The sequence below is a fragment of the Humulus lupulus genome, chromosome 8 (genome assembly GCF_963169125.1).
Source record: "Humulus lupulus chromosome 8, drHumLupu1.1, whole genome shotgun sequence".
Taxonomy (NCBI): domain Eukaryota; kingdom Viridiplantae; phylum Streptophyta; class Magnoliopsida; order Rosales; family Cannabaceae; genus Humulus; species Humulus lupulus.
Genome location: NC_084800.1, coordinates 182926322 through 182940279, shown reverse-complemented (window position 1 = coordinate 182940279; position 13958 = coordinate 182926322). Strand labels below are relative to the sequence as shown.

At 40.8% G+C, this 13958-nt stretch overlaps 1 protein-coding gene and 1 non-coding gene across 2 annotated transcripts; both read left to right on the top strand.

Annotated features, from left to right (window-relative positions):
- The first annotated feature begins 759 nt into the window (after positions 1 to 759).
- On the top strand, positions 760 to 2254 carry LOC133796318 (uncharacterized). The gene is made up of 5 exons (XM_062233789.1): positions 760 to 1068; positions 1168 to 1331; positions 1426 to 1876; positions 1968 to 2062; positions 2161 to 2254. The coding sequence occupies exons 1-5, from the start codon at positions 760 to 762 to the stop codon at positions 2252 to 2254; spliced, it is 1113 nt and encodes a 370-aa protein (XP_062089773.1).
- A 10520-nt stretch (positions 2255 to 12774) lies between these two features.
- Positions 12775 to 12881, top strand: LOC133799147 (small nucleolar RNA R71). Its single transcript, XR_009876344.1, has one exon. It is a non-coding gene; the product is annotated as a small nucleolar RNA R71 (small nucleolar RNA).
- Positions 12882 to 13958: the final 1077 nt, after the last annotated feature.

The following is a 13958-nucleotide window of genomic DNA, read 5'->3' as shown; positions in this document are numbered from 1 at the left end:
GGGGTTAGGCTTAGGAAGACGACATTGGAGCTTAATGTCATCCAATTCGTAGAAGTATTTAAATTCATTGAGTTTGATATCTTTGGAATCTTTACGAGCTTGTTCAACCATGCTTTGAAATGCACTTACAGAAGCAAATCTGAGTATCCTCAAAGGATGATTACCCCTAGAACGTTTCTTCCCAGAGATTTCCATACCCATTCGATCTGGCACCACAAATGAAATCCCAAAGCTACGACCACGAGACCGAATCTCCCAAATATCCATATTTTCTCCGATTACTAAAACAGAGGAATCATAATTAATTGATGAGTTTATATATAATAATATGGATTAATTAATATATAATCACCACAACAAAAAAACAAAAGGATTAATAGCTAATGTGAATATACAAATATACTGATTCTTTCTCTAACTTATTATTTATTTCCTTTTTGGATATAGAAATATAAATATATATAAAAGCAAATGCCACGGAATTGAAAGCGGGACCAATTATATCTCAAATTAATTAAATCAAAATTATTTGACCATATTAAATGTCCCGTTCTCTATGCAAAATTTGTGTTGATTGATTTTTATATAATCAGACAATATCGTAATATAAACTAATTAGCTAGGGAAATGAGATCAGAATGAATTAGGTAATTTATAGGTATGAACACAGGATTTTGTACATGCTAATCGGTATAGTATTAATATAAAATATAAGAGTTGAATTTCTATATAGGTAGAGAGAGGGAGAGAGAAAGAGAGATGGAGAGAAGAATGGAGGCATTATTCGAAAAGAGAGCAGAGAAAGAGGGAGAGGGAATTTTGTTGATGACAATGGCAGTAGGAAGTTGTAGTTTATTCGACATGGAGAAAAGTGTATGCAATCATGGGATGTTTATGATGCCTCCAAATGTGTGGATTCCATCCTCCAAATCACTCCAAAGACCTCTCCGACTCGCTGACGATGCCACTTCTCTCACTCTTTCAGTCTCTCAGTCAAACCATTATCTCTATGTCCGCCACTTCTCTCAACACTCTAATTTCTCCATGAATGACCAACGTGTAATACAGGTACGTGTAATGTATTTATTTTTACTAACAAATATAGTATAGTACATTTGTTATTTTGTCAAAGTATACAATTCATTCATATATATGTATATCATCTAGGAACAAATTGTTCGTATGCTGAGGATCACAGAAAGTGATGCAAGAGATGTCAGAGAGTTTCACAAAGTGTGTCCACGCGCTAAGGAGACGGGCTTTGGTAGGCTTTTTCGTTCTCCATCTCTCTTTGAAGATGCTGTCAAGTCCATCCTTCTCTGCAATTGCACGTACGTAATGTGTGTGTGTATATATATATCTATATATATGTGAGATTGATAATGTGTTAATATTTATGTATATCTAAATGATACATACATGTAGATGGGGAAGGACACTTAAAATGGCTGAAGCTCTATGCAAACTCCAATATGACATATCACAAAACAATGTGGATGGAGTTAGTAGTAGAACTAGAGGTGTAAAGAGGAAACTGGTGTATCCCAAAGAAAATGAAAAAGTGATGAAAATAGGGAATTTTCCAAACGCAAGAGAAATAGTGAGCCGTGGGGAGAACGATTTCATGGAGAGAATGAGTCCTGTGCTTGGATATAGAGCCAAGCATATTTTTAAACTGGCTAAGGACGTTCATAGTGGAAAACTTAGTGTGCTGCGAGAACTGGAGGAAGCTTCTGAGAAGAGGTTGTGCCGGGAGGACATGATCATCAACAAGATCAGAGGTTTTGGTCCCTTTGCATGTGCCAACATCTTGATGTGTGTCGGTCACTATCAAAAAGTTCCTGTTGACTCCGAAACCATCAGGCATTTACAACAGGTATACATTTTTATTAAATACTCTAATAGTAGGTAATATTATATCTGCTTAAATATCATCTCGATCTATTGCTGTTTAATTATGCATGCAGATTCATGGAAGGAAAAAATGCAACAAGAAAACTATTCAAAAAGAGGTCAAAGAAATTTATGACAAGTATGCACCATTCCAGTGCTTGGCATATTGGTAGGTTTATTATTATATATGTATAGTTTATTTCATGTGTACGTGTGACTTATCATTCATCATTTGATATGACGAAATTTACAATTTGTAATTGACAGGATGGAACTGTTGGAATACTACGAAAACAAATTCGGGAAGCTGAGTCAATTGCCACAGTCTAGTTATCATACCATTAGCGGTAGCAAGCTTTGATTGGCTATATATTATTTTCTATAGTACAGTATATGAAAGTCTTTATTATGGTGGAAATAAATTGGGATAATTACTCATATATATATATTTATATATATCTTTGTCTTTTCTTTTGTGGCACTTATTAACCACATGCTATCAATGTCATTAGTAGCACCTTATTCGATCTTCATGTTTGAGGTTGATTTTTTTTATCAGCATTTGGGGATATATCACTTAATTTTTTTAATCTTGCTTGTTTATAATGCATTATTTATGTGTATGTGGTGCGAAATCTATAATAGACTCTGACCACAACGTGTTGTGAATTTTCTAACAATTAAAATATGCGCAAGTATACACAGTCACAAACAAGTAATACTTTGATAAAGTATCAAAGTTCGTCTCCAAAGGGACTTTTCAACTAAAATAAAGTAAAATCAACCAAAAAACAGTTTATAATACAGTAACCAAATCAAGAGAAAGGTTGTGTAATTAATTCTGGAATTAATTATAAACAAGCAAATTTAATTAAGCTAAAAATCAGAGACCAAATGAAGTAATTCTGTGCAAATTTCAAATATGAGAAAATAGATCTGGGTGGTTAATTCTCCTCTGTTCGTTCCAGTTGCTACAGCAATGCCTCAGCAATGGGTCAGCAATTTATGTCACAGTTAACAGAATTCGTAAAACCCAGTGAGTTTTTCCCAAAACTTACTATCTATTGTTTATAACCTCCCTCAATACATTCATGTATTAAAAACAGACAATAAACAATCCATCAAGCACCAAATCTTTAGGTTATGCAAGGCAGCAAAATAGTCCTATTCCACTACTAAAAATCACCTAAAACTAGGTAAGTTTCTTGCATCAATTGAATGGGTTCAGCTAGACTTCCATTTTCCAAGTTAGATCTAACTTAATAAATGCTAAATATGGCCAGTAATTAACATTCAATTAACATTACAGCACATTCAATTGAACTATGACATAAACAACTTCACCATGCATTCAAAATATTGATCCATACAAAGGGTTCATAACCACCCAAATCCTCAAAAGCTTAGTTCATGTTTAATAATAGAAATACAAAACCAGTAGCCTTTAGCAAATCCATGGAGTTTGTTCACAAATTAGATAGAGAGAAAATACAATACAAAATGAAGAAGGGAGAAGAAGAAGTTAGAAGGAATTGTTGTGCTCAATCCCCCTAGTTGTCAGCTCGTGGTCCTCCTCCTCCTCTGTACTCTCTCTGTTTTCTTTTCTTCTGTTTTCTCTCCAAAATGGTCTCAGGAAATCAGCTGTCTCTCAGAATGGGGGGCTGCCTCTTTTTTCGGCTGGTACTTTTCTTTTTAGGGTACTTGGTTTACCCTAATTAGCAAGTCAATTCCCACCTTGTCCTCCACGTGCCACATCACCTAGCTGACTTAATTGTACAATACTCTCGCCACCTCAGTGCCACTTATGCCTCATTAAGTCCAGCTCGCAGTTGTCACGTTTCCTTCCTGGCTCTGCCCGATGCTACGGTGATGCTACAGCATTGAAGCAGCATCAAGCCCCTTTCAGAATTCGTTATTCCCTTTTTGATTCCAAAGTTCCCTTTCACAAATTTTGCAAGTTTCCTTTCCTGATTAATACAACACAGAAATTTACATAAAAAACACTGAAAAATATTACAATACAAAACTTAACTCTACCCAGACTCACTACCTAGAATAACACACTAACACTGACAAAATTACATGAAAACAAGACTCATTACTCTTTTTAATTTTGAAAAGCAAGTTCAAAGATTATAAAAATAACTCTAAATTCTAGAGTTATCAACACCCCAAACTTGACCTATTGCTCGCCCTCGAGTAATGATAAAAACAGAAATAAATAAACACACACACAAAACATGAGAGAGAGATCTAAATAATTCAATATGGCTTAGTGAACAAGTTGCTCTCAGAAAGGTGGAATGGAATGAAATGATGCAGTGTTTATGCCTTGACTTTATATGCTGTTTTTCTCAATTTCAGTACCTAGGATATCAGTAATACCTCCCTAAAGTCACCTAGCCAATAGTATGTACAAATGCTTCCCACCTACACCTTGAATTCCTCTAACAACTGCCCCTTGATCCTCAAAATTAACTATTGCTCCCATAAGTTGAATTAGTGCACTCCTCTCCACTAATGTAGTCTAATCTTATCCCCTCAATCAAAAGGATTTTATTAAGCTTGTAATGTAAGGCTTGGGTTAGGGTACGGTAAAGTATGTCATTTACTAGCTCATAACCTAACCACCTCACTTGTTAAGAACCGAGCCTCCTTATTATGATTCATATCTCTCAAACTCACTTCCCCAACATTTCTTTTATACTCACAAAGACATATTGCTCTAATGTACTTCTCTTGCTATTATTTCTGAACTTTTCTACTGTATTTATTTATATATATTTATTTATTTATTTTTCTGATATATATATATATATATTTTGTTTTTATTATTATTTTTTTTTTTTCTGATTTTTTTTTTTTTTTTTTTACAAGGAAATACTAAAGACAAGTAAAATAAACTGTATAATATATAGCAAGAGAATTGGTTTGATTGTATATATGTGTTTGTCTTGTGAGCTAATTCCCCCACCCCAAACTTACATCCCAACATTGTCCCCAATGTGGCTGATATGGAAATTGCGGATTAGCTCACCACAAAGCTACACTCACCTCACTCACCCCAAACTTAGTGTGAAGAATTAATTCTTGACAAGGGAAAGCAACTAGGTTGGGAGGTGTGGGGAAAGTTCATGTTTAGGAAGGGATATGTAGCATGCATGATTGGGATAAACAAGAAAAATAGGCTTACAGGCTCAAAGACGGGGTCACTAAGGGAACTTGATATATAAGGGAGGCTAGAAAGGCTCAATCGTCCAAAAATGGCCTAGATCATTTCTAAGGGATAAGATTAGCTAGGATTTCGCCTCAAGGGGTGCACTAACCAATTCTAGATGCTTAAAATTTCACAAACAGCAGTCATTTGAAAAACTCAAAACAAGGTGGGATAACAAAAGTACAACACTATTGATTAGAGCCTAAAAGGAAGCATCAATGATATCCTAGCAGTTCATCAAGCATAAACAACATATAAAATCCAGGCAGCAAACACAAATGGAGTGAGCGGAAAAAAAAAAAAAATTCATCATCGAGCAGCACACTAAGCCAGACTAACTCAACAAATCTCTCAAAGACACATTTGGACAACACACACAAACAGAACCACAAAAACAGTTACTGGACACTAGATACTAACAACTAACAGACAGAATAAAAAAAAAAAAAATACAAAACACAGTACAGAACTAAAAAATAAAAATAGAGTTAGGGAAAGGAAACCCCCTGTTACTCGGAGTCCTCTTGAGGATCATCCGCATTTGGAACCGATGAATCTGTCCACGGGTGGAGTATCTGCTGGGGGAACTGAGGGAATTGGGGAACCACTCGGGGTGTTGATTTCTTCAACGTGCGCTCCAGGATCACATCACGCTGCTGTTCATACGACCACCAAGACTGCAATCGGCCACACATTTCCTCCTGCCGCAGATGCATTTGTTGCTGCATCTGTTCGAACTGAGTGAAGCGCTCCAGGAGGGGATCACTAGCCGAGGCAGAAGCGGAAGCAGAGGTGGAGGCTGAGGCTCGAGTTGCCTTGGGAGCTCGGGAAAGGCCAAAACTGACGGGCCCCTTTGGATGCAGCAACCCCTCCTCGGGCCAAACGGGAACTCCAGCGTCACAGCAAAGGGCAGTGACTGTGGCAGGTAAGAACAGCTTCCCCTTGCCTCGGTGTGCACAGTCAAAGATCTCGTGGGCCAAGACGGTCCCAACATCAATAGGGAGTCCTCTCTGCAGGCAGAAGAGCATGTATGCACGATCACGACTCACGGTGGAATCATGTGATGTGGGGCAGAGAGTTGTTTGGACAAAGGAGTATAAGCATTTCATATCATGCTCCAGCTCGGTCCTCCGAAAACGCAGATTGCCCTGGTCATCCAAATCCCAAACAGAGTCGGGTTGGGCTACTACTGGCATAACTTCTTCTAATTCATCATCGGGCACTTGCCCTTTTCTAGGTGTAAAATTGTGAACTGCTTCCAATGCAAACAGACTGTTGATGGCTGCAGCCGAGAATGGGACCACAACCTGCCGTACAATGACCTCGGTTGGCCATTCATGAGAAAGAAAATTGGCGTAGAACTCTCGCACAATCTCCATGACAGCGGGCTCGGGTTGCACAACAAAATGTTCCCAGTGACGATCGCGAACCATGGTGCTCACCCACTCGGGTAGCTCCTCAATCCCAGCGGCATTGGTGACCAACCCCCTCTCCATGTAGAAATCTCTGGTGGCTACAGTGCTGTGGTATTTGGCCGCTGCCGTGTTACAATAAAACTTCTGGACTTCATTGAAAGGTCTCCGTACCTTATGCGCTACCTGTTTAATTCTCGGCATTGCGGGACACGGTCGAGGCGGACGGTGAGGGCTCGGGCAAAGGAGAAGAGCTTCGGCTGGGGGCTGGGTCTGAAAGTTCGGCGCGGGTCTCGTTGGACCACAATGGAGGCAGGGACTCTCGGGCGCACTGGAAGGGCCGCCTGGGGTCGGTGCGAGGGGGAGAGGCGGAGCGATTACTGGGCTGTGTCCGTCTGGTTTGCCGAAAGTGGCCGTGGGTTAGTGGTCGGGTTGATGCCGTGGGTTTTCGTGAGGTTGACGAGATGGGTCGAAGGGGCGGAGTCGTGGTTAAGTGAGATGGAACAGGCAATGGGATGGCTCGGTGGCTGTTGGGATGGGTCCTATGGGTTCGGCGGTGTGATGAGATGGGCGGATGGGATGGCTCGGAGTGGTGAGAGGCGGAGCTGGGTGGCTTGGGCGAGTGGTCGGCTGAGGGATTTCTTTGGTTGGGGTTTCAGGGGTGGCGGTCAACGAGGGTTGCTGAGAATGTGGTGAGGATGTACTGAGTATGTATATATATATATATATTAAAGGTAATAAACTAATGTATTTAATAAAAGTAATATATAAGAAAAGTAATATATAAAAAAATGAAATACGAATATATATATATATAATAAAAGGGAAAGTAACTGATATGTTTTTTTTGTTTTCGTTTCTTTTAGATAAATATATATATATTCAGTACATCCAAAATAACTGATACGAAAAGGGTCTGTTGCAAGGGGGCCCAGTTGACTAATTCTTGGGAGCCCAATATACTATAGGGTCAAATGGACCCTTTCTTTATTTCTTTGTATAAAGTCCACGGGGTGCTGGGTCCACAAAAATCCAAAATTTTGACAGCTCTTTGGTCCAAAAACAATTGAAATGCACCCAATGATTGCACCTTTAATTCCTTAATCATTTAATCCTTTTTTCAGCACGTGCCAGTTTCACACTTTACGGACCACCCAGCCTCGATGAAATCCCGATACTTCTATTTTGGACCCAGACTCATTGAGTTGCTGCCCAGTATTGCTGAGTGGTTGCTATAGCAACTGGGCAACACTTTCCACCCCAAACTTAGTTCCTCTGCCCAGATTTCTATGCTCAGCCTAGTCCCAGTGTTACCAACTCCTGGCGGACCTGCTTCTTGATGCTCTATTTTTTTTTTGTCAAAGGGTAATACACCCCAAACTTCATTACATCCATTATTTATGTACAACTGTCTCTTTCACTCATGGGTTGCCCAAATGTGCCACAAGAAATGCATGGCAACCCATAGCCTTTCTCCTTCAAGCATCCTTCAGATGGACGGAGGTCTTTTCTCTGTCAACCTCCCCACCAAAATAATGTTTCAGCCGCTGTCCGTTAACTGTGAATTCTCTTCCCGATTTTTCATCTCTCACCAGGACAGCTCCAAATGGATACACTTCTATCACAGTAAATGGTCCAGACCAACGGGACTTAAGCTTTCCAGGAAATAGCTTCAACCTGGAGTTAAACAGTAACACTTGCTGATTTTTCTCAATTACTCTTTCCTTGATCCTGCTGTCATGCCATTTCTTCGTCTTTTCTTTGTACAGCTTTGCATTTTCATAAGCAAACAGCCGCATCTCATCCAATTCATTCAGCTGCAGCTTTCTTGCTTCTCCAGCCACTACAAGATCCAAATTTAACTTCTTCAACGCCCAAAACGCCTTATGCTCTAATTCTACAGGAAGATGACATGCCTTCCCATAAACTAGGCGATAAGGTGACATGCCTAGTGGAGTTTTATAAGCTGTCCGGTAAGCCCAAAGTGCATCATCTAATCGTTGGGACCAATCCTTCCTGCTGGGATGCACCACTTTTTCAAGAATTCCTTTAATTTCTCTGTTCGAAATCTCCGCTTGCCCGTTGGTCTGCGGGTGATATGCCGTGGCTATTTTATGCTTTACACTGTACTTAGCTAATAAGGCAGCCAAGACTTTGTTGACAAAGTGCGTCCCCTCATCACTGATTAGTGCTCTCGGCGTCCCAAATCGTGTAAAAACATTTTTATGCAGAAATTTCATTACCACTTTGGCATCATTCGTTGGACTAGCTACTGCCTCCACCCATTTCGATATGTAGTCCACAGCCACTAAAATGTAGAGGTTTCCAAAAGATTGGGGGAAAGGCCCCATGAAGTCAATGCCCCAGACGTCAAACAATTCCACCTCCAAAATACAATTAAGAGGCATTTCATTCCTGGCTGAGATGTTACCCACTCGCTGACAGCGGTCACAGCGTTGAACAAAATCGTGGGCATCCTTAAAGATAGACGGCCAATAGTACCCTGACTGAAATACTTTGGCAGCAGTGCGTTGCCCACCAAAATGACCACCATATGGAGCTGAATGACAGTGTGCCAAGATGCTGGAAACTTGAATTTCTGGTACACATCTTCTCATTATATGATCTGGGCACTGTTTGTACAGGTACGGCTCATCCCAGAAATAAAATCTGATGTCATGTAAGAACTTTTTAAGCTGCTGTTTGGTGAAATCAGGTGGATGTACACCCCCAACTAAAAAGTTTACAACATCCGCATACCATGGTACCTGTTCTTGCTCCACAACCAGCAGCTGTTCATCAGGAAATGAGTCTTGAATTTGTAATTCTGCCTCTAATTTGCTGCTGTGAGTATTAGTTTCCAGCCTTGATAAGTGGTCCGCCACTAGATTTTCTGTCCCTTTTCTGTCTCGGATTTCCAAATCGAACTCTTGCAGCAACAAAACCCAACGTATCAGCCTTGGTTTAGAATCCTTTTTGGCGATCAAATACCTGATAGCGGAATGGTCCGTGTACACAATAACCTTAGTCCCCACAAGATAGGCTCGAAATTTTTCAAATGCAAAAATCACAGCCAGCAGCTCTTTTTCTGTTGTAGTGTAATTAATTTGGGCATCCACTAATGTTTTACTGGCATAGTAAATAGAATGAAAAACTTTATTCTTCCGCTGCCCAAGAACAGCCCCAATGGCAAAATCGCTTGCGTCGCACATAAGTTCAAAAGGTAGAGACCAGTCAGGTGCTGTAATCACTGGTGCAGTAACAAGGGCTGACTTCAACTTCGAAAATGCCTCTTGACATTCATCAGTAAACTCAAAAGGTCTATTCTGCTCCAGCAAGCTGCATAAAGGTTTGGACACCTTAGAGAAATCCTTGATAAAACGCCTGTAAAAGCCCGCATGACCGAGGAAACTTCTAATGCCTTTTACTGTGGTAGGGGCTGGTAGTTTCTCTATAACTTCCAGTTTCGCTCTATCCACTTCAATCCCCTTTTTCGACACTTTATGCCCCAATACAATGCCCTCTTGCACCATAAAATGGCATTTTTCCCAATTCAACACTAAATGGGTTTCCTCACACCTCTTTAAAACTCGTTCTAAATTCACCAAGCAGCTGTCAAATGAGTCCCCATACACAGAGAAATCGTCCATGAATATCTCCAAAATACTCTCAGCCATATCGGAAAAAATGGCCATCATGCACCGCTGAAATGTGGCCGGTGCATTGCACAAACCGAAGGGCATTCTTCTAAAAGCGAATGTGCCGTATGGACAGGTGAAAGTGGTCTTCTCTTGGTCCTCCGGCGCTATAGAAATATGATTATACCCAGAATACCCGTCAAGAAAACAGAAGAACTCCTTCCCCGCCAAGCGGTCCAACATTTGGTCGATGAAGGGTAAAGGGAAATGATCCTTTCTAGTGGCCTTGTTGAGTTTTCTGTAATCCATGCAAACCCGCCATCCGGTGACTGTACGAGTGGGAATAAGCTCATTGTTGTCATTAGTAACTACTGTAACGCCCCCTTTCTTCGGAACACATTGGACAGGACTTACCCACTTGCTGTCAGAAATTGGATAAATAATCCCATAGTCAAGCCACTTAATGACTTCTTTTCTAACCACGTCCTTCATTACTGGATTCAACCTCCTTTGCTGCTCCACAGAGTGAGTACAATCAGATTCCAGCAAGATCTTGTGCATACATAGCGCTGGACTGATCCCTTGAATATCAGCCATTGTCCATCCAATCGCCCTTTTATGCTGCTTCAGCAGTTTCAGCAATGCCTCTTCAGCAACAGGCTCCAGACAGCTAGATATTATCACAGGCAAAGTATCATTGTCGCCCAAGTACACATACTTTAAATGACTTGGCAGTGGCTTTAACTCCAGCTGGGGTGGTTCTTCAACAGATGGTTTAGGGGCCTGAAAGTGCTTTTCTGGCAGATTTAGAGCTTCAAACACCTTACTAAATTTCTTGGTTGGTTGGCAAGAATCTACCCATGTAAGCATCTCCTCATCTTCACTGCTATACTCCTCCTCATCTCCAAAAATCTGGGTTCCCATAGCAGCTTTTTCCACCCTTTTATTGAACTTCTCAGCTACCAAAGTATCAACAACGTCAACTCTAGAGCATTCTTCCACTTCATCCGGGAATTTCATAGCTTTAAACACACTAAAGGTGATTTGTTGGTCATTCACCCTCATGGTAAGTTCACCATTTTGCACGTCAATAAGAGTACGCCCTGTAGCAAGAAAAGGCCTACCCAAGATTATAGGTACCTCTCTATCCGCTTCATAGTCTAAAATGATGAAATCTGCCGGAAATATAAATTTATCCACTAGAACTAACACATCTTCAATCTTGCCCTCGGGATGAGCCATAGATCTGTCCGCAAGTTGTAAAGTAACAGTAGTGGGTCGTGCCTCACCAATACCCAGCTTCTTGAAAATTGACATAGGCATAAGGTTGATACTAGCGCCTAAATCGCATAATGCTCTTCCCACATCTCTACCTCCAATAGAACACGGAATCGTGAAACTGCCAGGATCTTTTAACTTAGGAGGGATCTTGCTTTTCAACATCGCGCTACATCCTTCTGTGAGAGCCACAGTCTCAAACTCCCCCAATCGCCTTTTCTTTGTCAAAATATCCTTTAAGAACTTGACATAATTCGGCATTTGCTCCAATGCTTCGACCAAGGGAATATTAATATGCAGCTGTTTCAGTACATCCAAAAACTTTCTGAACTGACCATCCTATTGTTGTTTGCGAAATCGCTGCGGAAATGGAAGGGGCGGTTTAGGACCAGAATTTACTGGAGCAGTTTGCTGACCCTTTGCTGTAGCAACTGGGCCAGTTTCAGCAATTTCCTGGGCAGTTTTGTTACTTGTTTCTCCTTCACTTTGGATTGAAGTGGGCTCTCCACTACCCTGTATCTCCTCAGAATTTCCCAGATTTTTACCATTCCGCAGCTGAATAGCTTTACAGTGTTCTTTCCCATCTCTCCTTGGATTTTCTATATCACTAGGCAAAGATCCTTGCGGCCTAGTTTTCATTTCATTGGCTAGCTGGCCGAGCTGCATCTCAAGATTACGAAGAGAAGCTGCTTGGCTCTGTATTACTGCATCATTCTTAGCCATATACTCCCTCATTAGATTCTCCAAAGAGTTCGGCTGGGAGTTTTGAACATGTTGTGAAGGTCTTGGCTGCTGTGAAAAACCTGGTGGATATGTTTGTCTTCCTTGTGCTGGTGCTGTGCTTGAACTTGCTCCTTGACCCCCCCATGACAGATTAGGATGATTCTTCCATGCTGGATTGTAAGTGTTCGAATATGGGTTGTTGTTGCGGTTGAAATTCTGATTTCCCACATAACAAACTGAGGCTGGATTTGAAGGGAAATTCTCAAAAGTATGCCCGTCCCCACAATACACGCATGACACTTCTGCACTTTGAATGGCAGCAGCTGGCTGAATACTTCCTCCCAAACTCATATTCTTCAAGATGTTGGTCATTGAGGCCATTTGAGCTGTTAGAGCCGTTAATGCTTCTACTTCAAGAACTCCCGCCACCTTCCTACTTGTAGGAGCTCTAGTGTTTGACCATTGATAGTTATTACTTGCGATCCTTTCCAAAATCTCAAATGCTTCGTTGTAAGACTTGGAAAGAATGGCTCCATTGGCTGAAGCGTCCAATACTATTCTAGAAGCTGCATTGAGGCCATTATAGAAGGTCTCCATCTGTATACAGTGCGGGATGCCGTGGTGTGGGCACTTCCGCAAAAGCTCCTTAAATCTCTCCCATGCATCACTGGTTGATTCATCTTCAAGCTGCTGGAATGACATGATTTCACTTCGAAATTTTGCATTTCTGGTGGGAGGGAAGTATTTGCGCAGAAACTTTTCAGCAAGATCATTCCAATTTGTGACGGAATTAGGAGGCAAAGTGTTGAGCCATGATCTAGCTCGGTCTCTTAATGAGAATGGAAATAGCTTCAGCCTTAATGCTTCTTCACTTACTCCTTGTAGCTTGAAGGAATCGCTCACCTCCAAAAATGAACGAAGATGGAGATGAGGATCTTCCGTTGGAATCCCGCTGAACTGCCCCACGGTTTGGAGCATTTGAAACATGACCGGCTTGAGCTCGAATTGAGCTGCTTGTATTTCTGGCCTCACAATGCCTGGATTTAGCTCATTGAACATGGGGGCAGCGTATTCCCGTATTGCTCTGGCTCTGTCATCCGCCAAAACAATGGGATTAGTAACTTGCTGGCCATCCCCCTCATCATCAACACGTTCAGCCATAGTGCCTCGGCTTTTAGCCTGTTGATCCTTTCTCCTTTTTCTGAAAGTTCGTTCGATCTCGGGGTCAATAGGAGCAAGTTCACTGTCCTCTTGCTGGTTCATACACTGTAGGTACCTGAGTTTGCACAACCCGAACCAACAAGGTTAAAACAATGAAAATAAACTGTAAAATAGTTGATAAAACAAAATTTAATTTTAAAGTCCCCGGCAACGGCGCCAAAAACTTGTTGTGAATTTTCTAACAATTAAAATATGCGCAAGTATACACAGTCACAAACAAGTAATACAGTGATAAAGTATCAAAGTTCGTCTCCATAGGGACTTTTCAACTAAAATAAAGTAAAATCAACCAAAAAACAGTTTATAATACAGTAACCAAATCAAGAGAAAGGTTGTGTAATTAATTCTGGAATTAATTATAAACAAGCAAATTTAATTAAGCTAAAAATCAGAGACCAAATGAAGTAATTCTGTGCAAATTTCAAATATGAGAAAATAGATCTGGGTGGTTAATTCCCCTCTGTTCGTTCCAGTTGCTACAGCAATGCCTCAGCAATGGGTCAGCAATTTATGTCACAGTTAACAGAATTCGTAAAACCCAGTGAGTTTTTCCCAAAACTTACTATCTATTGTTTA